This window comes from Bos mutus, chromosome 7 (genome assembly GCF_027580195.1).
Source record: "Bos mutus isolate GX-2022 chromosome 7, NWIPB_WYAK_1.1, whole genome shotgun sequence".
In the NCBI taxonomy this organism is placed as follows: domain Eukaryota; kingdom Metazoa; phylum Chordata; class Mammalia; order Artiodactyla; family Bovidae; genus Bos; species Bos mutus.
Genome location: NC_091623.1, coordinates 10,490,175 through 10,517,328, shown reverse-complemented (window position 1 = coordinate 10,517,328; position 27,154 = coordinate 10,490,175). Strand labels below are relative to the sequence as shown.

General features: G+C 39.7%; 1 protein-coding gene across 2 annotated transcripts in view; it reads right to left on the bottom strand.

Moving 5' to 3' along the window:
• Nucleotides 1–27,154, bottom strand: part of LOC138988472 (teneurin-2-like) — a 427,877-nt gene that overhangs the window by 75,929 nt on the left and 324,794 nt on the right. For both annotated transcript variants that reach the window (XM_070373049.1, XM_070373050.1), the window contains exon 3: nucleotides 9,474–9,773. In XM_070373049.1, coding sequence (XP_070229150.1) covers nucleotides 9,474–9,699 — 226 coding nt within the window. In that variant the 5' untranslated portion in view covers nucleotides 9,700–9,773. The remainder of the gene's footprint in view (nucleotides 1–9,473; nucleotides 9,774–27,154) is intronic.

Genomic DNA, 27,154 nt, shown 5'->3' with positions numbered 1-27,154 from the left:
CACTGATCATCTTGCTTCCCTGTAACATACTCCATCGACTGAAGCAAGCATAATTTCTCTGAAATGCCTTCAGGAACCAGTTTCTCCCTTCCACTCCATCTCATATGTCCCCACGACACATTCAGCTAACCTGAAGTTCTTTTACATCCTTGGAACAACTCATCTTTGTCACATCCAGATTATTTGGATACGTTATATCTTTTGCCTGAATACTCTTTCTTGCCTCTTAAATCACCTAACTCCTCCTCATCCTTCAAGAGTATGAAGGAGTGTCACAATTTCTGAGATCCATGATGCACAATTCTGGGTGAGACACCTCCCCAGAGCCATTTAATATTTTCCGCTTTGCTGTTTTTATCAGATCAAATCTAGTTCTATATCTATTATATTTTTCCTCTTTACGATTGTGAAGTTTTGTGAGCTTGGTGGTCATGTTTGCCTTATTTATTGTTGAGCACCATAACTTAACACAGTTGCCTCATCAGATCAGATCAGATCAGTCGCTCAGTTGTGTCCGACTCTTTGTGACCCCATGAACTGCAGCATGCCAGGCCTCCCTGTCCATCACCAACTCCCGGAGTTCACTCAGACTCACTAAGTCCATCGAGTCAGTGATGCCATCCAGCCATCTCATCCTCTGTCGTCCCCTTCTCCTCCTGCCCCCAATCCCTCCCAGCATCAGAGTCTTTTCCAAGGAGTCAACTCTTCCCATGAGGTGGCCAAAGTACTGGAGTTTCAGCTTTAGCATCATTCCTTCCAAAGAAATCCCAGGGCTGATCTCCTTCAGAATGAACTGGTTAGATCTCCTTGCAGTTCAAGGGACTCTCAAGAGTCTTCTCCAACACCACAGTTCAAAAGCATCAATTCTTCAGCAGTCAGCCATCTTCACAGTCCAACTCTCACATCCATACACGACCACAGGAAAAAACCATAGCCTTGACTAGACAAACCTTTGTTGGCAAAGTAATATCTCTGCTTTTGAATATGCTATCTAGGGTGGTCATAACTTTCCTTCAAAGGAGTAAGCGTATTTTAATTTCATGGCTGCAGTCACCATCTGCAGTGATTTTGGAGCCCAGAAAAATAAAGTCTGACACTGTTTCCACTGTTTCCCCATCTATTTCCCATGAAGTGGTGGGACCAGATGCCATGATCTTCGTTTTCTGAATGCTGAGCTTTAAGCCAATATTTTCACTCTCCACTTTCACTTTCATCAAGAGGCTTTTGAGTTCCTCTTCACTTTCTGCCATAAGGGTGGTGTCATCTGCATATCTGAGGTTATTGATATTTCTCCTGGCAATCTTGATTCCAGCTTGTGTTTCTTCCAGTCCAGCATTTCTCATGACGTACTCTGCATATAAGTTAAATAAACAGGGTGACAATATACAGCCTTGACGAACTCCTTTTCCTATTTGGAACCAGTCTGTTGTTCCATGTCCAGTTCTAACTGTTGCTTCCTGACCTGCATACAAATTTCTCAAGAGGCAGATCAGGTGCTCTGGTATTCCCATCTCTTTCAGAATTCTCCACAGTTTATTGTGATACATACAAAGGCTTTGGCATAGTCAATAAAGCAGAAATAGATGCTTTTCTGGAACTCTCTTGCTTTTTCGATGATCCAGCGGATGTTGGCAATTTGATCTCTGGTTCCTCTGCCTTTTCTAAAACCAGCTCGAACATCAAGAAGTTCACGGTTCACATATTGCTGAAGCCTGGCTTGGAGAATTTTGAGCATTACTTTACTAGCGTGTGAGATGAGTGCAACTGTGCGGTAGTTTGAGCATTCTTTGGGATTGGAATGAAAACTGACCTTTTCCAGTCCTGGGGCCACTGCTGAGTTTTCCAAATGTGCTGGCATATTGAGTGCAGCACTTTCACAGCATCGTCTTTCAGGATTTGAAATAGCTCAGCTGGAATTCCATCAGCTCCAGTAGCTCCATCACCTCCACAGTGCCTCATGGCTACTCCTTAAAACTAAGGCAGTGTTTTAGAAACACCAGACTATCCATTATACAGAAGAAAAAAAAATGCTAAGGGAAAGACTAAGGGCAAAAGGCAACTTAAATGGTGAAGCAGAGGGACAATATTGCAATGTTGGAAGCTTCCCATGGGTTAGGAAGCTTGGGACTAAAATAAAATTAAGAGGGATAATGGTCATGATATAGTGAAATAGAGAAGCAAGAAAAAAAGAGTCTTAGATGACTCTTTTAAGAGGCAAATGTTGTGATACCTTTCTCCCAAACTGGGGTTTCGGTGTCGGGGTGGGGAGGCGGCAGGAAACAGATATTGAGGAAAAGACAATTACGTTTGACACGTGACTTTTTAAGAAAAATATTCCAAAGGCAATTGGAAAAGCAGAAATGGAGCTTGGAAAGACCACATGTGTTTCATACTTGAGTGCTGCTAGTATTGGGGACATGGCGATATTTCTTACCTATGTCTGATTTCAAAACATTTATTTGCTATATAGTGTTAATGCCATCAGGCCTAGGAGCTACTCCTAAGCCACCTCCAGGTACAGGATAGCCTAAGCCCAAGACAAGGCCAACTGAGGGTAGAGTGACAGAGGCATGAGCATGTGTCCCACGCCAGGCCCACCTGAGCCTTCGTTAGGAATGTTCTGCTGATGATTGCAAAAGACTGCTTCCAATAGTGCTACCCAGGGAAGAAATCTGAGAGTGGGGTTATCAACAGACGTCTTCAAACATCTCTCTCTCCAGCGTAAAGCCAAGTAAAGAGGAGGAGGAACAAGATACGATAAGTGTGAGGCCAGATGTACTTCTCGATTCTCCAACGATGTAAGACAATGCATCTGATGTTTTCATAAGTTAATTTCAGTTGGGATATTATCCTACTTTTACTTGTAACTGAATGAGTCTTGAGAAAGAGAAGCTGTGAACACTAACATTATACAAACAAGGCTGCTTTAAAGGAGATGCTGTGGAGATGAAAGAGGGGACGTCACAGGTGAAATGGAGAATTACCATGGGGGGAAGAAAAAGCAGAAAAAGGAAAACAATTCAAAGAAAGTTAGATATGAAGTTGAAGGTATAATTGACAGTAGGTAATTACTGAAAGAATAACAACTGGGAGACAGGAAGATTGTAATCTTAGAAGGGCAGAGAATATCAACAATGAACATCCAGAAAAGCTCAACTCTCTAAGTGACAAGGGCTTCAAAGTATTACATGTAGCATGATGAGAATGAATTCTTTTTCATCCAGAGTTTATATGTATAAAATCTGCTTGTAATTTAAACCCGTTCCTCAGAGTTACATGCCAATTATATGCTATAAAAGGCACATCTGTTAAAATATTGCATCCAATGCCACTATCTTCGAGCATTTTTCTGTTCTTTTCTTTACTTGTAAAATTGTCTGACTAGCAACTCTACAGTGTGTTGGCATCAGCTGGCATTTGTTAGATGGTATCTTTCATTCCTTTCTAAAAATAGGGAAATAATCTATGAGTTATGCTCATCTTTGGGAGCAAAAGGTATGGTGTGTGGGGAGTCCAACAGCTGGAAGGGAATTTCTGGCTTCGAGGAGCCAGAACTATTGCAAGTCACAGGAAACAAACCTAAGCAAGGGGAAAAGGAGATTTGTGTTGCACACAATATTGTAAGGGTAGAAAGAGGACGATCACCACTTTTGCTTGGTATAAAATTAAAATGATAGTAATTATAACTGTTAGCATGTATTCAGCACTTATTAACAGAAAGATAACATCCACAGCATGATAAATGCATTGTTCTGTGGGAGAGGGAGAGGGTGGGAAGATTTGGGAGAATGGCATTGAAACATATAAAATATCATGTATGAAACGAGATGCCAGTCCAGGTTCAATGCACGATACTGGATGCTTGGGGCTGGTGCACTGGGACGACCCAGAGGGATGGTGTGGGGAGGGAGGAGGGAGGCGGGTTCAGGATGGGGAACACATGTATACCCGTGGTGGATTCATTTTGATGTTTGGCAGAACTAATACAATTATGTAAAGTTTGAGAATAGAATAAAATTAATTAAAAAAAAAAAAAAGAAAGGGTCCCAATAATCATATTGTGGAAACGTTTATAAGAACAGAAAATAAGACTTAGTCTACATTCTCGAATGTGATCAAGGTCATACTGCTCAAAGACATCGATACTGAGATTTAGACACAGTTAACTCTGGGTCTGCCACTACTCTCCCATATACCTTTCAGATGAAGCAACAAGCATTTGAGTTAGCCAGCAAGAAGACAACATATCATTATCCACTGAAATGTTATAAATTCTCTTTTTTTAAGTTTTTTTTTTTAAAGCAACACGACAGTAAGAAGTATTGATAAAATATTATTCTCAGTTGAAGTATGAAAAGAAGTCCTGCCTAGGGGTAGAAGAATAAATGGAATGCAATCTCCTTAAGCTACTGATCAAGTTTTCCAGATATTTATCAACCAAACTTTTGAACACTTCTAAAATGTAAAAGTTTATCATTATAGGTAAATTAAAAGCCTAGGGTTTTCAAAATAGAACCTAAATGGTGCTTTGGGTACAGTGGATAAGTAACTATATTAAGACAATGGTATAAACAGAAATACTCATACATTCCCAATATACTTCAATAATTATAATATACATTAATTGATATAGGTAACCACTTGAGTTTATTGGTTTGTGAGTTTTTAGGTCATTAGCACATGTTAAAGTTATGCTATGTCAAATTACACAGAGCAAAAATGTATTGCCCAAATTATTTTAAAGATCATAAGAGTGAAAACTGGTTTACGACATGCCAAAATCAAACCCAGTGTCAAATGCATATGCGTACGTGTTGATGTATTTTTAAACGGTTAGTGAAGTTATTTCTATGCTAGATCTGATGGAGAGAAGTGATACAAGCAATCTTTCAAAACTCCAATCTTCCCCCAATTCATTCTCAACCTTGACCCAAACAGACAGCCTGAAGTACAGAGAAAGAATTTAATCTCGGCCACCTCTCAAGAGGCTTGTACCACTAACTGGAGAGGAGGGCTGTTTGAGGGATGAGCAGCCTGGTGGAACTCTCTGGTACACTGGGCCTTGACTATAGCCCAGAAACTCTGTTTGCCTAAGAAATAGTATTTAGAGAGGGACTCCTTGCTTGGTTAGTGTTCCAGAATGAGAGGTGCTGCATAAAAGTGATGCCCTCCCCGAGGGGAGGGCAGAGAATCGGTGCTGACTAGCCTGGCAATCATATTGACCCTGGAAACTTTTTCCTTCAGGAGTGGGTGGTGGGAAGGTCTTGTAGGAAGGAAGGTTTCCAAGGAGTCCGGGATGGTTGTGCACATGGAGGGGAGTGGGCGAGAACAGGAATCTAGATCAGCAGTGCCGGTGGTGGTGGAGCTCGTTCTAGGTTCCATCAACCTTAGTGATTACAGTTCCTATACTGAGAAAGCCTTACAGGTGTGTTGACACCTAAAAGGTTTAGACATTGAATTTCACAGCCTTTGACTGAGACTGAATGCCTGGTTTTCATTGGTTTACTTATTTGAGAAGTACTCAAACGCATTGGTTTAAAACATAGCTCTGGAATCCAACTTCCTGTATGGGAAACCTGTCTCTAGTTCTTCCTATGTTTGTGACCTTGGATGATTTCTTTAATCTCCCCATGCCTTGCTTTCTTAATCCAGAAAAAAACGGACTAATAATAGTACCCACTTTACAATATTACCGTGAATATTAACTGAGTTACTAGAAGTAAAGTGCTTAGATGGGCACCTGATGAAGAAAGTCTCCATGACTGTTAGCCATTACTCTTTGGTGATTATTGTTGTTGTTATTCAGTATATCTGAAGACTCTATAATAATCCAGGCGAAGCACAGTATTAGACCAGAGCCAGAAGTACATAAATATGCAAAAGCAGAGTTCACATCTAACTTGAGGCTCTTGAGCCCCAGGAGGATGTCTTGTGTGTCACACTGCTCTACACCCTAACTTCAGGGTCCAAAATGGCAAGCTGATACAACCGGGTGAGCACTTGGCTGACCTGTATTATTCAAAGTGGCGTCTATTTCACAGATCAGGCAGGGCCTGGGTTTGCCCAGGGATCGGACCACTGGTCACTTTTGTCAAGTGCATTAACTTTCAGACCACTAGGATGCTATTTAGTGCAGGATTAGTCATTTACTAATTACTCCAGCGGCCACAGACCTAAGGTCAGTCATTTTCTCCCTTCACACCAGAAGAATCCAACATAATAGAGGCCAGACAGGTAATTTGCATTGTCTCTTCTTAGGAGAGACCCACAGGAGAAGGAGGCAGGAGGAGGATTCTGTGTTGAAAGCAGGCAAAGGAGTTTTACTTTGACAGGCATTTCCATAAGCTTCTCAGGGGAACTTGTGGCCCATCTTTCCTGCTGGGACCTGGCAGGTTCTCACATCTGATGCTTGCTGCTGGCCAGCTGGGGAAACCGGACAAGGTCTGACCCCAGCCCCTAATCACTTCTACTAGCTGGCAAGTCTTTTCCCCTCTGAGCATCTGGAGAGTCATCCGACTGTGTTTGCCAAACTTGCTTGCAAGTGAGAAGCGTGTTTGTTTTATGATCGCTGTCTTGGGTTTTAAATAAGAATACCGTAGGAGATGATCCCGCTCTGATCCTTGCTAATGTACCTCTAGGCTAATAAGTGCTGAGATGATCCTCCTCTTTGATTTCATGAATAAGAAAATAAAATGGGAAATGCATGACATTTAAAAAAAATTATTGTTATTACTGAGTGTAAAATTTGTTTTAACCCTCTCTGGAGTGGCTAAGTTTCACACTGAAAATGCTGCTTGCCAGATTGTATCTCCTGTTCCTCCTCTCCTTAAATATGTGCTTATTTACTTCCTGCAGAGTTCAATTTTAGAACCCATCAAAGTAGATCCACTCAGACTGACTACATTTTCATGCATAAATTCATAGATGTCTTCAGAAGGAATTGCACTTGCATATGCAAATACTTCCAATGCCTTTTCATTTCTACTTTTGGCCTGCACAGTTTTTAATTCATGCAAACACATTACACAAACAAATATGGGCTCAATAACAACACAAGGCATGTGTGAATTGTTAATTGCAAAGCGAAGGGTTTGATATGGCCAAGCGACTTTCATTATTATCAATGGAGAGGAACAAGATTAAACAGGAAGAATAAAGGTATATTTGAAAATAAAATCCCAAGCACTTGGTTTCATTTTATGTAAATATTAATAAGGGAAAAGGTGACAGGCAAATCCACAGTTCAACAATAATCTGGGATCTACAGTTCAGTGCACAATGATCAGAAGCCAGGACGCACCTTTAATGAGACTTAGGAAGGAGAGGCCACATTTTAGCCCAGAATCATGAGAAACAAAAACATATGCAATAATATCATAAAGGAAACAGAAAACACAACAGAAAACGAAAGGCTGTCAACCTTGTTGAATGTGCATCACCTTTCAAAATACCTCAGTCTTGTATGAGAGACACCCCTGGAAGCAACAGGCAGGTATCCTCAGGTTTCAAATTGGATAGTTAAGCCTTCCTTTAATTAAGCTGTGATTCCTCGGGTTTTTTTTTTTTTTTCTTCTAATTTCCACTACATGCACTTTGGGGTCGGGTGAGAACTTAACAAAGTAAAACACTTGTTGAAGTTACTCACAGATCAAAGACATCTGATACAGAGCAATTTTCAAGCAACCCTCCTCCCCTTGTTTGCAATGTGTTTCATTTACATGCAGTTAACTCAGAAAATAAGAGTGAAGATTAAATAACAAGTGCATTCTGCAAGGGTCTACAAAGGCAGTAGAGATAAAATTTTAACTGTTTCTCCGCTGATTTTGTGGCATGTTTTATTAAATATAAAAGGTGAAGCTAGGCTAATGGAGGAGCATTTGAGAACATGTTTTTTTAGAACAATCACTGGATTATAGGAGATATACATATATATTACATATAAGTAGTGCTTTCTAAGAAATAAACAAAGATGAAGTAAGCTAAGCTAAGGAAATTAAGAAACCAGGGATGGAATTTGAAGCTTCTACAGACTGCATGTTTGTGACTCTCCAAAATTTTTATATGAAAACTAACCCTCAATGGTATTTGGAGGTGGGGCTTTTGGGAGGTAAATGAATTACAAGGGTGGAACCCTCATAAATAGGTTTAGTGCCCTTATAAAAGAGGCCCCAGAGAGTTTCCTTGCCCTCTCAGCTGTATGAGGACACAGGACAAGATGGCCATCTATGGGCCAGGAAGACACCTCTCAGCAGCACTCAAATCTGCTAGGACTTGACCTTAACATTCCCTGCTTCCAGAACTGTGCAAACTAAATTTCTGTTATTTATAAGCCACCAGTTCACAGTATTTTGTTATAGCGGCCTGAAAGGAATAAGACACAAGCTAGGGTATCTAATGAAGAATTAAATTAGTTGCAACATTTACTGACAGGGACATAGAATAAGAACTATACAATCAGTATTAACACATGATGCAGTAAACCAGCAGCTGGAACCTTGACCCTTGGCACTGCAGAGCGCCCCTTCCTGGTGTGTTCACTGCAGTTTTGCGTGTACACTGGTAATTTTGCTAAGACTTTATGTAAATCACATATAGGGTGAGGCTGGTACACAAAGCATAAGACCTGGAGCCAGCCAGTCAACTTGGACACACTGCCTTTCAACACTGTGCCTGAGTCCAGGCGTTCACACATTTACAGCAACTCATCACAAGTGATAACAAAATTTCCCATGGATAGTGACTAAGAAGAGAATGCCAACTGTCAGTGCTTAGGATGAAAACATTCTCCTCCCCAAAGAAATCAAAATTGTATAAGAAAATTATGTTTAGGGAAAGCAGGTGTGGGAATTATACCAGTGGAATTGGAATTGACCTATACTTCAAAACATTAAAAACATGTGTAACTCAGAATTAACACCACATGTTTTTTGAGGGGGGAGAGAGAAATGAATTATTATTATATGGGAGGGGAGTGGAGAGAGATTCAAATATGTTTTTATCATTATACGATTTGTTCAAAGAGAATATAACCGAGAAGCTCAATGTGAGAAGCAGGAGAAATCTGAACTCTTAGAGGCTTGTGGAGAATAGTTTAAAAGGAGGAGAATAGTTTAAAAATCACAGATAATTCCATATTCCTTGGAACTGCGATCCATGATGGTCACAGGGATATCCCTCATGGAGCCAAGGGTCTGCTCTCTGTTACATCTGATCAAAACCTACCCTGGTGTGTCTACAAAAGTAACCAACAAACTGTCAAAGAATTGAAGTGTCTAGGACAGAAGAGGCCCTTCTGTGATCCCCATAGGAATCTGACATGGGTTGACAAGAAGATTGTTCTCTTAAACTAAACTTGATTGGAGACTTGATGCAGACCTGCTTTGCTCCCTGTTTCCACCAACCTCAGTCATCGATGTGCAACAGCGCAAGCCAGTAAGACAGCTCAGACCTTCAGTGTGGTCAGCTCCACCTACCTTGTCTTGGGAACTCGTCTGACTCCCGGTGAACGAGGTCTGTGACTCGGTTTCCATAGTGCATCCTGCTGTCATGATCATAGGCCTTCAGAGTCTCGCTGGAGCTGTAGGACTTCTGGGTGGGCACACGACAGTCTTCACTGTCCAGGGAGGAGCTCGTGTAGCGACACTCTTTGCCACACCGTCCCCTGGTCAGAGAGCGGTGTCGCCGGTCTTTGACATCCATTATCCCAGGTCTGGCAGAAGGCTGATGCTTTCTGAAAAGTCAGGCTGGGGTTTGGGCACTTGTCACTTGGCCACCTAAAAACATCACAGGAGAAAAACTCAGACTATGATTCTAAGAATTACTGCCTTCTGTTCTGATTCATGCTTCGACTTGGATCAAAACACACAAAGGCAAATTTGGTCAGTGCTGCATCATCTCTTCTGCAAACGCTTAATGTATACTTAAACAATCAGCCTAAATAGAATCATTTGACGCAGTAAATTAATTCCCATGCTATTTAGCTAAATAGATTTCAGGGGAAAATAGTAGCAAAATAACTCATATTTTGATTTTCTATATGTGTGAAAACGACATGGTAAGTCTGTCACTCTAATGAAAGATCTTACTATGAAGTGGTTCAGAGTAAAACTGATTTTATCTGACTTTAATTGCTTCCTCTTTTTTTCCTGCTGAAGGACTGGGGGAAAAAACACCAAAATTAAATAAATGCAAATAAAATAAAGATGTAAAAGGCATAAATATATGCTGATAATGCTTTTAATGGTACCAGGTCACACTGGACTGACATAAAACTTGCCTGGCTGGGTATGGAGAATAACAATATAAGGCATTCTTGACAAGCAGTCTTCCTCTGATTTATTTAATGAGCCTTCAGTAAAGTCCTCATCTGGTTTATCTTCTTGGCAAATCTGATTCTTGGACACACCTGGTCTTTCCCCTGGTCACCTGCCAACAGGACATCTTGCTCACAGAGGTCCAACTGGCACAGCCACATGGCCATCAACCTAAGCCCACCCTAGCGTCCTTTTCACAGTTGGGATATCCACTGTGGAAAAGAAAAATGGGGAAGAGGACTGAATGCAACAGGTAAGTTGATGGAAAGAAGCCTCTCCAACATATGATCTGGCAACCAGGGAGCCCCCCAGCTTGACACCTGGGACCTAGAAATGTAGACAAACATCACTCAGAAAACTCTAGCCTTCTGCCGAGCAAATAAGATCAAAACACTTAGATGCCTCCAAGTTCCAAATGATAGGCTCTTATTGATTTCATCGGCCATGCAAAATAGCCTGGACCACAGGGCCAGGGCCTGGACAGAATGGAAAAACACAAATTTAATTAAAATGGCAAATACAACCCAGAGCCAGTGTAATGATTTTTATCCAGGCTTCTGATGTTTACTGTTTCCTCAATATGTCAGAATGTACTTGGGGAGCAAGTCTATAGTTTGGAGCCCCTCTGCTCTTCTTTGGTTATTTACCACACTGCAATGAGATGCTTGTGTATACCAAGGGACTAGCCTAAATGTGCAGCAATGTGGAAGACATCAGCCCCAAGAAAGCAGAAGCCAAGTTGTCTCTTCCTTGTCCTTTCATACCAAGAGGTCCTTCTGGATCTCAGAAACCCTCCTAATTAAGACTATTTGTGTATAGTATCAAACATTGCCTGTAATCAGGAATACCTTTGTTTGACAACTGGCAATAAAAAGAGGGCATATCTGTAGTAAACATCAAGCAGAGTCGAGCTGTTGCCACAGTCACTTATAAAAAATTAATTCTCAGTTTCCTGGAACCTACAGTCTCTGACTTAAGTAGCTGAGAAGCATCTTTGAGAGTCACCAGTCAAGACTCCAGGACCTGCTTAGGGAGCAAAGATGATCAACGTCAGCATGGAAGTTTTGGGGGCTGCACCAAAGATTCAAGTGTCTTAACATTAGTGCAATTTCTAGATGTCCAAAAACTTCTCCCTTAACACCCAACATGTGATCTTAACATTTTAGAATCCATAGTATAGGCTGGTTAAGAGCCTGGCTATTGTAGTCTTGTTGGATATCAATCTCATCATGACCACTGACTAGCCAGAGCCCTTGTAAAATTCAGGTTCTCAACCACTGAAAATAGAAAATAGGTATTTACAGATTAGAGTGTCTATAAAAATTAGATGGGACACAATGGGAAAGCTCTCAATATGCTGCCTAACACATGGTAAGGGCTAAGAAGTAGTTTTTTCCTCCTCTGAATGATTAAAAATAATTTTTTGTCTAAGCTAAATAGCTGCAAATTTGCATAAGACAGAGATGATCATATGAATCCCTGAAACTCAAACTTCTAATTATAAGTATCAATACTTGAACTACATACAGATAAAGGAAGACTTTTAGTGACCACCAAGGATGTGAAAGTGAAAGTGAAGTTGCTCAGTTATGTCGGACTGTTTGCCACCCCATGGACTGTAGCCCACCAGGATCCTCAGTTCATGGGACTTTCCAGGCATGAATACTGGAGTGGGTTGCCATTTCCTTCTCCAGGGGATCTTCCTGACCCAGGGATCGAACCTGGGTCTCTCTCATTGTAGGCAGACGCTTTGCTGTCTGAGCCACCGGGGAAGCCACTAAGGATGTAGGTGGTGCTAACGCTAAAAACCTACTTGCCCATGCAGGAGACAAGATGCAAGTTTGATCCCTGGGTGGGGAAGATCCCCCAGAGAAGGGAATGGCATCACATTCTATTATTCTTGCCTGGAAAATTCCACGGACAGAGGATCCTGGAGGGCTGCAGTCTCAGTTCAGTCGCTCAGTTGTGTCGACTCTTTGTGACCCCATGGACTGCAGCATGCCAAGCCTCCTTGTCCATTACCAATTCCCGGAGCTTACTCAAACTCATGTCCATCGAGTCGGTGATGCCATTCAACCATCTCATCCTGTGTTGTCCCCTTCTCCTCCTGCCTTGTATCTTTCCCAGTATCAGGGTCTTTTCAGAGGACTCAGTTCTTCTCATTAGGTGGTCAAAGTATTGGAGTTTCAGCTTCAGCATCAGTCCTTCCAATGAATACTCAGGACTGATCTCCTTTAGGATGGACAGGTTGGATCTCCTTGCAGTCCAAGGGACTCTCAAGAGTCTTCTCCAACACCACAGGTTCAAAAGTATCAATTCTTTGGCGCTTAGCTTTCTTTATAGTCCAACTCGCACATCCATACATGCCTACTGGAAAAACCATACATAGCTACAGTCTATGAGGTTGCAGAGAGTCTGACCCCACTGAACACCCACACAAGGATATATAAGATTGTGTGCTCTAACACTGAGGAGCTACAAGTGTTCTGGGGGAGAAGGGTTGGCTGTTTTGAATGTATTTTATCATTTTTCTCTCCTCTGCTTCACAGTGAGTTTTTACTTTTTAATGTTTTCAGTGTTCCTAACTCATGAAATCCTATCTCCTCTAATTTGCATTAATGCTTTGGAAATTGGGCTGATTTTCTACGTGTACATGTATGTGATTTTATTTTACACATATTTTTAAAAATCATGCTCTAAGTGGGAGCCTAAAGGCTTATTACCTATTTATAAAGTACAATAAATTTAATGTTTGGACATTTTGACGTCTAATTTGGTTGCCTAGTGATCTCTTCCTGCTAAATTTCTCTTTCTTGCCTAGGCCCTTGATAGTTGAGTTTGTCAGCAATGTCACCTCCAGATAACTGATAGACATTTATATAAAATGAGGTAAGAAAATGACAAATTTTAGCCAAGGAAAGGTAATTTCTTAGAAAACTGAGCAGAGTATACAGGCTGTTGGATTCTAGACATTTTGTATTTATCTCGCTTGTTATTTAAAAATTAATTTCTAATAAAAAAAGAGACAAACCAGCAGAATTTATATTAAAATCTGGGTCCTGAGCTTATTATGGAAAATCACACAGTCTAGAAATCCCCACTTCCAAAACGATTGGATAAGTGTACTTTTACAATTTTTTCCCCCACTAGGTATAGCTGAAGACCCTATACATTATATATATAAAATAACAGTAGGAAGAATCTGAAAGGTAGGAATAAGAGACAGACTTACTAGTGCCCTCAGGACCTAAGGAACAAAACTGTGGTGAGTTTCTGAAATTTCTTTTTGCCCTATATATTTCATTCTTGGAGCTAAAGATATTGTCAACCCAGAAACAGCAACAGACTCAGACAATAAAAATTCCAACAAAATCCAGCTGCCTCTAGCCAAAGGACTTTGAAGGGAGCAGCCTAACAAAAGGGGAAACATTTAGATGTTAATCATCTCACCCCAGCCAAATACCATAGGAAATGCAGTAGCCCCGACTCCCACCTTCACCAGCAAAAGCCAAGTGTGGAGCCTAGATTTCCATGTTTCTGAGGAAGCAACAAGCCACCCCAAACCCAAACAGTGGTTTACAGAAGGTTAAGAAGGCAGATAGGACTTCTATGCCTTCTAGGAAGTAATGAGGTCATCTTCTCCTCAGAGGGTGCCAGCCTGGCCTTCCACCCTCACTGGGTGGTTATAAGGTGCCACTCTTCTCTGCTGGGGTGATACAGGAGGAGGACTAGTGGAGACTCAGGACTTTCATTATTTCCCAGTGGTAATGAGTCCTTCTGCCTATTGTTGTTGGCTATTGGTGCTAGCAGATAACATGTGGGGAGGAGTAATGTAACCCTACCACCAGGGAACTATCAGCAGAGGTCTAGTGGGGAACCAGAACTCCCAGCTCTCCTCCTCTCCCAGTTCCTAACAAGGAACTCTCTGCTCTAAAGTGCTAGCAAAGACTGAGTGAAAAACCTGGACTTTTAGGCAAAAGTAGCAATGATGAGGTAGGATCTCTCATCTTACAGAGCAGTGTCAGAGGAAACCAACTATAATAGAAGGTTTAAATAAGACATAGACTCTCATAACACAATACCTCAAATGTCCAGATTTCAAAAAACAAAACAAAACAAAACCTATACCACCAAGAGCTAGAAAATTTTCAAACGGAATGAAAAAGGTTTAATCAATAGATACCAACATTGAGAGGAGAAAGATGTTAGAATTATTTGACATAGATTTAAAAATAGCCATCATAAAATGCTTCAACAGTAATTTAAAGCACATTTTAAACAAATTAAAAAAAAAAAAAAAAAAAAAAAAAAAGTCTCAGCAAACAAATAGAAGATACAAAGGAGACTCCAATAGAAATTTTAGAAGTGAAAATTAAAATAGCCAAAAAAAATTAATAGATGGACTCAAGAGAAGAATAAAGAGATAGAAGAAAGGATGAAGGAACTTGAAAACTGAACAATGGAAATTACCCACTCTATACAGTTGATTAAAAAACAAACTAAAGAAGAAAAAATGAACAGAGCCTTAGGGACCTATCTACAGAATTAGAACAAAATACTTAATGCTTATGTTATCAGAGTCACAGAGGAAAAGAATATGAAAGAGGGGCGGAGAAAGTGCTAAAACAGTAGCTGAAAACATCCAAATTTGTAAACATTCAAGATGCTGAACAAATCCCCAAAAGGGTAAAGTCAAATGCATTTACTTTAAGACATTATCATAGCTAAACTTCTGAAAACTTAAGACAAAGAAAATCTAGAAGGCAGTGAGGAAAAGCGATACCTTACCTTTAGGGGAAAGCAATTTGAATGAAAGTAGGTTTTTTTCTCAGACCATGGAAGCAAGATGGAAATGGCAAAACATTTTTCAAATGCTGAGAGAAAAGAAATTTCAACCCAGAAATCTAGATCAAGTGAAAATATCCTTCTAGAATGAAGGAGAAGACATGATATTCTCAGATGGATGAAAACTAAGTGACATTATGACCAGCAGACCTATTCTGAATTAATGTTGAAAGAAGTACTTCTCTAAAACAGAAGGGGAAAAAAAATCTTGGAAATAATGAAAGAAAAAATAAGAAAGAAAGAATATATATACTTAGTGAAAGTATTAATAAAGACCAAAGACTCCCTCCTTTTGAGTTTTCCAAATTACTTTTAATGGTTGAAGTAAAAATTATAAAATTGTCTGATGAGGTTTTAAATATGTAGAGGTCGTATTTAAGAAATGATATTATAAATGAGAAGGGTAAAAAGATATAAAGGGAGGTAGGGTTTCCACAATATAACTGGTAAAGTGATGAAAGCAGTAAACTGGGATAAGACATGTAGGTATAATGTAACAGCTAAAAAGACTATACAAAAGGATGCACTCAAAAACACTGTACATAAGTCAACATGGAGTTCAAAAAAAATGTTCAATAAACCACAGAAAAGTAGGAAGAAGAAAAGTGAAAAATGAAGAATAGAACAAGAGCATGAATAGAAAACAAAGAGTAAAATGGCATAATTAAGCCCTAAGATAACAATAATTATATAAAATGTAAGTGATCTAAATACACAAATTAAAAAATAGAGATCTTCAGAACGAATTAGAAAATACAACCCACTTCATACTGTCAACGAGTAAGTAAATTTAAATATAACATTGCAGGCATGTTGAAAATAAAACGAAGAAAAAAGAGATATAAAGTTAACATTAACAAAAAGAATGCAGGAGTGACTATTTGTATTAGATAAAGTCTACTTCATAGGCAAAGAAAATTATCAGAGATAGAGAGGGGCATTATATAATGATAAAAGGACCAATCTGCCAAGAAGTTGCAATTCTAAATATATATGTACAAAACAACAAACAAGCAAACAAAACTGCAAAGTATATTAAGCAAAAAGTAACAGAATTGAAAAGAAAAATATATAAATCCATAAACAGAGTAGGAGCTTTCAATACTGGAATTCAACAACTAGAAAATCAAGACAGATACAGAAGAATCCCAAAACACCATCAACCAACAAGCCCTATTTAACACTTACAGATTATTCCTCCCAACAACAGCAGACTGTCACATCCTTAAGTACCCAAGTAACATAGCCTGGATTGTAAAACAAATCTCAAACTGAAGTCATACAGAGTATGTTCTCTTACCACAATGGACTCAAACTAAATCAGTAATAGAAAAATGAGAAGAAAATACCTAAACACTTAAAAACTAAACAACAATTTTCTAAATAATACATGGACAAAAGATCATACAAGATCAAAATATACATTAAAGGAAAAAGGAAATATATCAGAATTTATAAGAAACCACAAAAACACTGCTGAGAGAGAAATTTATAAACTGAACACATTCATTGGAAAACAGGAAAATTCTCAAATCAATAATCAAAGCTTCCAGATTCTAGTAAAAGAAGAAAATACTAAAACTAAAAGTGAGAAGGAGGAGATTAATAAAGAACCAAATTAAATAAAACTGTATGGCACCCCACTCCAGTACTCTTGCCTGGAAAATCCCATGGACGGAGGAGCCTGGTAGGCTGCAGTCCATCGGGTCGCTAAGAGTCGGACACAACTGAGCGACTTCCCTTTCACTTTTCACTGTCACACATTGGAGAAGGAAATGGCAACCCACTCCAGTGTTCTTGCCTGGAGAATCCCAGGGACGGGGGAGCCTGGTGGGCTTCTGTCTATGGGGTCGCACAGAGTCGGACACGACTGAAGTGACTTAGCAGCAGCAGCAGTACGGATAAAAACAACACATAAAACAATGAAACTGGCTGCTTCTTTGGGGAAAAAAGTCAATAAAATTGACAAACTCTGGCAGAGTGACAAAGAAACAAAGAAGACACATGAGATACCACTAGATGCCTTGATGGCGTAAACAAGATTCTTAGGGACCATTTCAAAGAAATTTACAAAAATAAATTTGACAACAAAGATGAAATGGACCAACAACTCAATTCTAAGACTATGACAATTCCCCTAATACGAAATATTAGATCATTTGACTAATTTTGTGACAAATATAGAAATTTAACTTGTAATTTTAAAATTCACATAAAATCTCATGCCGAGATGATTACACTGGAGAATTCCATCAAATGTTTCAAGGAGAATTAACATCAATTCTACAAAATCTCTCCCAGAAAATAGAATAGGGAGCACTTTACAATTCATTTTATGAAGCTACTTAAACATAACAAGTACCAAAAACAAACAAACAAAAACCCCTCCAAAACTAAAGACCAATATTTCCCATGAATATAGATACATAAATTCTCATCTTAGCAAATATAAGTCAACAGTATATAAAAATAATTATACATCGTGACCACATAGGGTTTATTCTGGGGATGCAAGGATGGTTCAATATTTTAAAATATCAGTGTAGCCACCACATTAAAGAAATAAAGAAGAAAAATTACTGAAAGTACAAAAGGTATCTGGCAAAAATCTACATTTGCTCATGATAAAAATTCAAACAAAAATTTGAAGTAGAGGGAACTTCCTCAACTTGATCAAGAGAATCAACAAAAAACCTATAAGCAGACCACCTGACCTGCCTCTTGAGAAACCTGTATGCAGGCCAGGAAGCAACAGTTAGAACTGGACATGGAACAACAGACTGGTTCCAAATAGGAAAAGGAGTACGTCAAGGCTGTATATTGTCACCCTGCTTATTTAACTTATATGCAGAGTACATCATGAGAAACGCTGGGCTGGAAGAAGCACAAGCTGGAATCAAGATTGCCGGGAGAAATATCAATAGCCTCAAATATGCAGATGACACCACCCTTATGGCAGAAAGTGAAGGGGAACTAAAAAGCCTCTTGATGAAAGTGAAAGAGGAGAGTGAAAAAGTGGGGTGAAAACTCAACATTCAGAAAACTAAGATCATGGCATCTGGTCCCATCATTTCATGGGAAATAGATGGGGAAACAATGGAAACAGTGTCAGACTTTATTTTCCCAGGCTCCAAAATCACTGCGGATCGTGATTGCAGCCATGAAATTAAAAGATGCTTACTCCTTGGAAGGAAAGTTATGACCAACCTGGATGGCATATTCAAAAGCAGAGACATTACTTTGCCAACAAAGGTTCATCTAGTCAAGGCTATGGTTTTTCCTGTGGTCATGTATGGATGTGAGAGTTGGACTGTGAAGAAAGCTGAGCTCTGAAGAATTGATGCTTTTGAACTGTGGTGTTGGAGAAGACTCTTGAGAGTCCCTTGGACTGCAAGGAGATCCAACCAGTCCATTCTAAAGGAGATCAGCCCTGGGATTTCTTTGGAAGGAATGATGCTAAAGCTGAAACTCCAGTACTTTGGCCACCTCATATGAAGAGTTGACTCATTGGAAAAAGACTCTGATGCTGGGAGGGATTGGGGGCAAGAGGAGAAGGGGACGACAGAGGATGAGATGGCTGGATGGCATCACTGACTCGATGGACGTGAGTCTGAGTGAACTCTGGGAGTTGGTGATGGACAGGGAGGCCTGGCGTGCTGCAATTCATGGGGTCACAAAGAGTCAGACATGACTGAGCGACTGACTGAACTGAAGATTATATTTAATGGTGATAGACTAAACACTTGTCCCCAAGGACAGGAATGAGGCATGGGTGTCTGCTCCCATCACATTACTCAACACATTGCTATAAATTCTATTCCATACAATAACACAAGAAAGGGAAATAAAATGCATACAGAGGGGATTCCCTGGTGGTCCAGTGGTCAGGACTCTGCATTCTCACTGCCCAGGGCCTGGGTTCAATCCCTGGTCCCACAAGACACACAGCATGGCAAAAAAAAAAAAAAAAAAAAGCATACTAAGCAGGAAGGCAACACAAGACTGTGCCTCTTTATAGAGAACATGGTTTTATATGAAGAGAATCCTAAAAAACTTATGGAAAATAAGTGAGTTCAGTAAGATTATAGAATACAAGATAAAACATGTAAAAATCAATTGAATTTCAATATACTAGCAATAAACACATGGATACCAAAATTCAAAGCACAATGCTATCTATAATTTTCAAAAAAAAGAAAAATACTTAGATGTAAATCTAACAAAATGTGTACAGAAATGGTAAACTGAAAAGTAAACACTTTTTTGATGAAAGAAATTAATTCTAACTAAACGAAGAGACAGGTTGTGTTCATGATTTGGAAGAATCATTATAGGAAAAAATACTAATTTTCTCTAGACTGATATATACATTGAAATTCATGTAAAATTCCAGCAAAAAATTTTACAGACATAGAAGAGATTATTCTAAAGTTTGTATAGAAAGGGGGAGGAACTGAAATAGCTAAAACAATTTTCAAAAAGAAGTGGAAGAAATCATCCTACCCAATTTTAAGACTTCTATATAGCTACAGTAATAGTACTTTGTGGTATTAGCATAGTGAACAGACACATAAATGTGAATTGAAGAGAATAAAATAAATAACCCAAATACAGACACAAAAATCATGGCCAATAGAATTTTTAATAATGTAAAAGTAATTCAATGGATAACAGTTTCAAGAAATGGTTTTGGAATGGGTAGACATCCATAAGTTCCCAAAAAAGAAAAAAAAAAAAGATATTGGCTTAGATTATTCAAAAATTAACTTAAAATGTATTTATTGACACAAAGTACAAAACTTTTATAAAAAGTTTTAGAAAAAACTATAAAACCTTTAGAATAAAAAGGAGAAAAACCTTTAGACTTGATACTGAATGTATAATCCACAAAATAAAACATTAATACATTGAACTTCATTAAAATTAAACACTTCTACTCTATAAAAAGACCCTGATAAGAGGCTGAAAGAAACATCTACAGACTGAAGGCAGCTATTTGCAAACCATATAGCCCAAGGACATACATAAAAATAAAGAAAACATTTCTCAAAATTCAACTTAAAAAAAATCTGATTAGAAAATAGACAAAAAGACAAAGTGACATTTCACCAATTTATTTGAAAGATGTTTGACATCATTCGCCATTGCTGCTTAGTCACTAAGCTACGTCCAGCACTTTTGCAACCCCAGGAACTGCAGCCCGCCAGGCTCCTCTGTCCATGGGATTTCCCTGGCAAGAATACCAGGGTGGGTTGCCAATTCCTTCTTCAGGGATCTTTCTGACGTAGGGATCGAACCAGAGTCTCCTGCGTTGGCAGGTGGATTCTTTACCACCGACCCACCTAGGAAGTCCAATTAGCCATTAGAGAAATGCAAATTGAGACAATGAGATATTACTGACACAGACTTGCCATAATGACTAAAATTTAAAAAATAAAAAATAGTGACAACACTAAATACTGACAAGGATATGGAAAAACCCCTTAGACACCACTGGCTTAGGTATAAAATGACACAGCTACGTTGGAAAATGGACGAGCAGTTTTGAAAAAACACTAAATGTGAAGTAGTGTACAGTCCAGTCACTGCCCGGTTGGGCACTTACTCCACAGAAACAAAACTTGTGTTCACACAGAAGCCTACACATGAAGGTTTACAGCAGAATGTTTACACATAATAGCCCCAAACTGGAAACAACTAACTGATTGTAGACCTCTGAGAGGTACAGCACCAGAAAAGCCAAATGTCCATCTGATTCGGGATTCTGTCAGTTCTGAATACACATTCAATGGGTGACTGGTTAAACATATGGCATACACATGACAGGAAATACTGCTCTGTAATAAAAGGGAATGGACTACTAATATAAACAAAATCAGAGTGACTCTCTAGAGAATAATGCTAAGTGAAAGCAGCCAATTCCAAAGGTTATATACTTTATGCTCCATTTATATACTGTTCTTCAAATGAAAAAAAAATATATAGAAATGAGAACAGACTAATGGTTACCAGGGAAAAGGAAGGAATGAAAGTATGAGGAAAACGATTATGGCTGCCAACGGTCAGCATGAGGAACCCGTGCTGATGGTGATGTTCTGTGTCTTGGCTGTATCACTGTCAAAATTCTAGGTTGACATCAGACTACAGTTGTGCAGGATATCGCTGTTGGTGGAGTAGACTAAAGGTACCGTGCATGTCTCTGTATTACTTCTTGAAATTGTGCATGACTCTGGTTATAACAAAGAGCTTGATTTAAAAATTTAATCAGACAATCAAGCAAACCTGGGTTCAAACACCATCATGAAAACAAATGTTTAATTTGGGAGGTGACTTTTAAACTGGGTACCACGCTCCAAAATAGCAGTAGTATCATCGTATCACTCCTTTTGATTTTATAGACTGTCTGCTTCACTTATTTGAAACCCTTGCTTGGCCAATATAGCTCATTACATTTGTGATTTTTGGTACAGAAGAAAAAGAAACAATTTCGTGGTCACTGGAAAGGATCACAATGGGACAGTTATAAGAAGCAGCATCTGCCAACATGTTTCTCATCTTAAAAAAATTCTAAAATAATAAGATATTAGGGTTCCTTTGAATGTGGCTAACTATCCATCCTTTATCTAATAGAATGTATTTATTACTTCCTATGGACAAGCACTCTTTGCCTAGCTGTCCTTGAAAGTGAAGGTCAAACATTCATGTGGAAAAATGCAAGTTTAGAGACTGATTTTAAAAAGTAATTAAAATTGCCTTGAAGCAGGAGGAAAGATGGTAACCAAAATTATAAATCTTTCCCCAAGCCTCTGCCTTTACTGGCACTGAAAAATGGCAATCAATGGATGGTACTGCTTCTGCCAGCTTGTTCCTGCTATGCTGAGCTTTTATTCTGTTACATTCCACATTTCCTCCCTTGAAGAGTGTTCACACTGCTTTTTTCATCAGTTGCCTAAGTGGGTTCCATCACTTTAGCAGAAAAGACTACAGAGATCTTGCCTGCAAGCCTTTGTCTAATTAACTAATCCTATGAGCTGTAACACTGTTCACTATTAACTTTTCAGATTATCCTACTACTTAAGGGGGTTGACTTGTTAATCACTGACAGCCCATTTGAGATGTGTGTGCGTGTGTGTGTGTGTGTTGTACCTGTGTGGGTATGCAAATATGTGCAATGAATGATGCACAGGTGGACTTTACGTGTGTCTAAGGGAGAGCTACAATTTCTCTGTGACAACCAATCCTGCAGGCAGTTGTTTAAACTTGCCTCACCCTCATCAATGGTCTTTGATCACACTCTGGGAGTTGTTTCATTGTGCTTGAATATCTGTATCTTATAAATTGACTGCAGAGCTCTGAGAGGTATGGTAAAAGGAAAACCAAAAATCCATCAGATATGGGACACTGTCAATGCTGAATACACATCACTTTGGCCAATTTTCTTCCTCATTTCAAATTATGATACATCATGGAAGCAGTTTGTCCACAAGGGTATTTGGAGAAGGGTCAGTGCATGTGGTGCTTGTTTCCTAATATGAGCTGGTATCACAGATATTTTAGAAATCCAGTAAAAAATTTCATTATATAAGCACATTTTTGTTTTTTAAAAATGTATTTTTAAAAGCTCAACCTGAAAGCTTCTATAAAATATCTTTCTTCCTCCTGATAACATGTTAATTGGATTGTCTACTTGTTTCTTAAATAATGCAGGTATCATGCTTCTGTGTTTAGGAAGATGTAATGGATAATGCACGGTCCTTTTATCCGTAACTCCTCTGCAAATTTTGTCTATTACCGAAAGCAGAAATGCTAAGTCAACCTAAAGACAGTGCATTCACAGATTCCTTTCCTCTGTACTAGAACTCCTCTGTGGAAGTGCTTTATTTTAAAACCTTTACAGCACCAAATGAAATATAATACAGAAGGCATCCATAAAAGAGAGAGGAGGCGGGCAGTCCGAGTCACACTCATTCAGCCTTCCCTACCCCCAGCTAGCATTGTAAAGGTCACAGTGTGAAAACCAGACTGTGTCCTGGAAGATTTCCAGTCTCTCCTCTTAGGAACATTTAAGAACAAGTCTGAACACAGATATACTCCAAAATATCTCAAGACTGACTATCCCTGTGACCTCTGAACGGACCAGGGAAAATCTGGTTTCAAATCAGCAAAAGTGGAAGATGGTGCCCTCGTAATTTAATGCACTAGTAAATAAGAGGTCAAAGGCAATTTGCTTTCTGCTCCCCTGTGCTGTTCTATTGATATGTCTGGGGATAAAAAGCCAACTCTGGTTAATGTCCAGAGCAAGAAAGGATAAGCAAATTCACAATTGTACTTTGCTCTCTAGCTTCAGAGAGACATGTTGCTGCTTTTTAGAATCTGTTAGGGTCCCTGGAGCCATTTGTGTAGGAAATGGTGAGATAGGTCCCCGGATCTGCTGTCTATAAATTTGATGAATTGTGAAATGCAATGCCATTCCTCCATGCTAGAAGTCCCTAGGATCTAGAGCCACAGAGGGGCAGAAATGCACCCTGTAAGCCAAAATATTTGTGATCATGGTCCAACCTTGTGTGTTTGTGTCTTTTTTTACTTGAATAGAAATGAGAAGTCAAAAGTCTATGTCGGACTGGTATTTAGTCTAATTCCACACCCTTTTTTCCCTCTCCCCAGTCCAAGCTGTTTAACATTCACAAAAGTCAGCCTGGCTACACCTCCTGCTAAAATTTCAATATGAAATGTGGAAGTTTACTGAAGCCTTTGCTCTTCAGCTCCGCCTTCCCCACACATGGGCCCCTCTGCTCTCTTCCCGTGTTCCTCTCTGCCTCCTGAGATCAGGAGCTGAACAGATGGCTGCACCTTAGGCACTGGCTAAGTAACCGTAACTGGAAAGACGGCCCCTCCCCTCCTCCTCCCCGCCAGGCAGAGCTCAGAGAGCCAGCAGAGCAGGCCTGGAGCCTGCAGCCTCCAAACCTAACGAGGGCAAGCAGTGAGTACCCGCTTCCCGTCTTGTTGAGTGTGCCCGTGTATTGATACATGAGACTGAAATCAGCATCAAATTATCACAAGGAGAGAAGGGTGTTGGACCACAGGTTTCTAGATGAAATGTCAAAGTCAGCAATTATCAAGCTTCCATGTAATGAATGCCTACAAAGTGCCACGTCTTGAGTTCGACTCCTTATATAAGTTGTCACTCATTTTGACATCCTGAAACATGCTTATACTTACCCATGTTTTGGAGGTGGGGAAATGGAGACTCTAGGAGGTTAAGTGACTTGCTAACTCCACACACCCAATAAATGTTCATGCAGAGATTAGGAATGAGAGTTATCCAAGCTCTGCCTTCATTACAAAACTCAATTATGCTACTTCTGAGTATTTATCCAAAGAATATGAAAACACTAATCTGAAAAGATATCTGCACCCTCATGTTCATCTGTGCATAATTTACAATAGCAAAGATTGGAAACAACCTAAGAGCCCATCAACAGAGAAGTGAATAAAGGAGTTGTGGAATGCATACATATAATGGAAAACTATTTAGACATAAAAAGGATGAAAGCTTGCCATTTATGACAACAGGAATGGGTCTTGAGGGTATTATGCTAAATAAAAATGTCAGACAAAGAAAGGCAAATACAGTATGATTTCATTCAGATGTGGAATATAAAAAATAAAAATGAACGAGCAAGCAAAAACTAAGATTTGGGGGACGGGTCTACAGCACATCAAAATGTGGAAAATTCTTAAAGAGATGGGAGTACAAGACCACCTTACCTGCCTCCTGAGATATCTGTATGCAGGTCAGGAAGCAACAGTTAGAACCGGACATGGAACAACAGACTGGTTCCAAATTGGGAAAGGAGTATGTCAAGGCTGTATATTATCACCCTGCTTATTTAACTTATATGCAGAGTACATCATGTGAAATGCTGGGCTGGATGAAGCAAGCACAAACTGCAATCAAGCTTGCTGGGAGAAATATGAATAACCTTACATACGCAGATGACACCACCCTTATGGCAGAAAGGAAAGAAGAACTAAAGAGCTTCTTGATGAAACTGAAAGAGGAGAGTGAAAAAGCTGGTTTAAAATTCAACATTCAAAAAAACTATCATGACATCTGGTCCATCACTTCATTTGAGACAAATAGATGGGGAAACAGTGGAAACAGTGACAAACTATTTTGGGGGGCTCCAAAACCACTGCAGATGGTGACTGCAGCCGTGAAATTAAGATGCTTGCTCCTTGGAAGAAAAGCTATGACCAACCTAGACAGCATATTAAAAAGCAGAGATATCTAGTCAAAGCTATGGTTTTTCCAGTAGTCATGTATGGATGTGAGAGTTGGACTATAAAGAAAGCTTAGTGTCAAAGAATTGATGCTTTTGAACTGTGGTGTTGGAGAAGACTCTTGAGAGTCCCTTGGACTGTGAGGAGGTCAAATCCTAAAGGAGAATGAGTCCTGAATATTCATTGGAAGGACTGATGCTGAAGCTGAAACTCCAATATTTTGGCCACCTGATGTGAAGAACTGACTCATTGGAAAAGACTCTGATGCTGGGAAAGATTGAATGCAAGAGGAGAAGGAGATGACAGAGGATGAGATGGTTCGATGGCATCACTGACTCGATGGACACGAGTTTGAGTAAGCTCCAGAAGTTGGTGAGGGACAGGGAAGCCTGGCGTGCTGCAGTCCATGTGGTTGCAAACAGCTGGACAGGACTGAGCGACTGAACTGAATCTACAGCACAATCTGCATTCATATTTTTGTTATGAACTTGATTGCATAATGTGAGAGCATGGAGTCAATATTACTATTTTACTCTTACGAGAAAGTAAATAACATTCATGAAGACTTAGCTTCAATGATGACATGGTATGATACTGAGGTACAAAATCCAGAAAGGGATGAAAGCAAAGAGAAATTTTCTCAGTATCTAAGTTCTTTCTTGAGGGCAGGGACCTTGTCTCCTGTCAGTGAATCTACTTCCAGGATTGGATACATTGCAGAGAATCTGATAACATGCAGGGCATGATGGGGCTCCTGGTCACAAGGCTTTTCTCTGTTCCCCATTTCTTTGATTATAGAAAGCAGCCTTCATTTAGCCTCCATGACCTTTCCTGAGTTCCAATGGATAGACTCAAACAATTGTTAATTAGGGAACGTAGGGAATGTGAGACCAGAAAGAAACAGTCAAGAGCAGCCATGGGACAATGTCCTGCTTCCCCATCTAAGGATGCACAGAACACTATCTTGAGCTCTTTTGCAGACACTGAAACCCCCTCCAGGTGGGAGAAGTTATGGTATGCTGCCCACAAGCATGTAAACTCGGACCAGTTAAACCTGAAAATGTTGACTCCTACTTACCTTACCACCAACCCATCAGAAAAATGTCCATGAGCTTGTTAGGGGAAGCACACTGATTGAAACTGCCCACCCTGGCCAGGCACCATTTGAATGAGTTGTTTTATGACAGGAGATCCTGATAAGGAATACGGAACTAATAAGCCACCACCAACTGGAAGAGTTCGGGAAAGGTTGAAAGGAGACACCGGTTGTCCGTCCACTTCCCAGAATCTCTCTCACTAGCATCCATTTTGGCTGACCAATTTGTGCGCCACCAGGAAAGACTCTGAATTAGAATGATTGGCCAAAGACCACCGGGAAACTAATCCCATCACCATAAACCCGAGACTGCGAGCCACGCAACAGAGCAGTTCTCCTGGGTTCCCTTACCCTACTGCTCTCCACCCAGGTGCCCTTCCCAATAAAATCTCTTGCTTTGTCAGCACGTGTCTCTTTGGACAATTCTTTTCCGAGTGTTAGAAAAGAGCCCAGTTTCAGGCCCTGGAAAGGGTCCCCTTTCCTGCAACAAGCTGATCACATGCTCTTTTACTATAAAACTTGTCACTATTTTCCCCAAGTTGAGACACGTTGTTTTGAGGGCATGAGCCCTCTGTGTTCCCCTTTCCCCGGCAAAGCAATAAAGCTATCCTTTTCT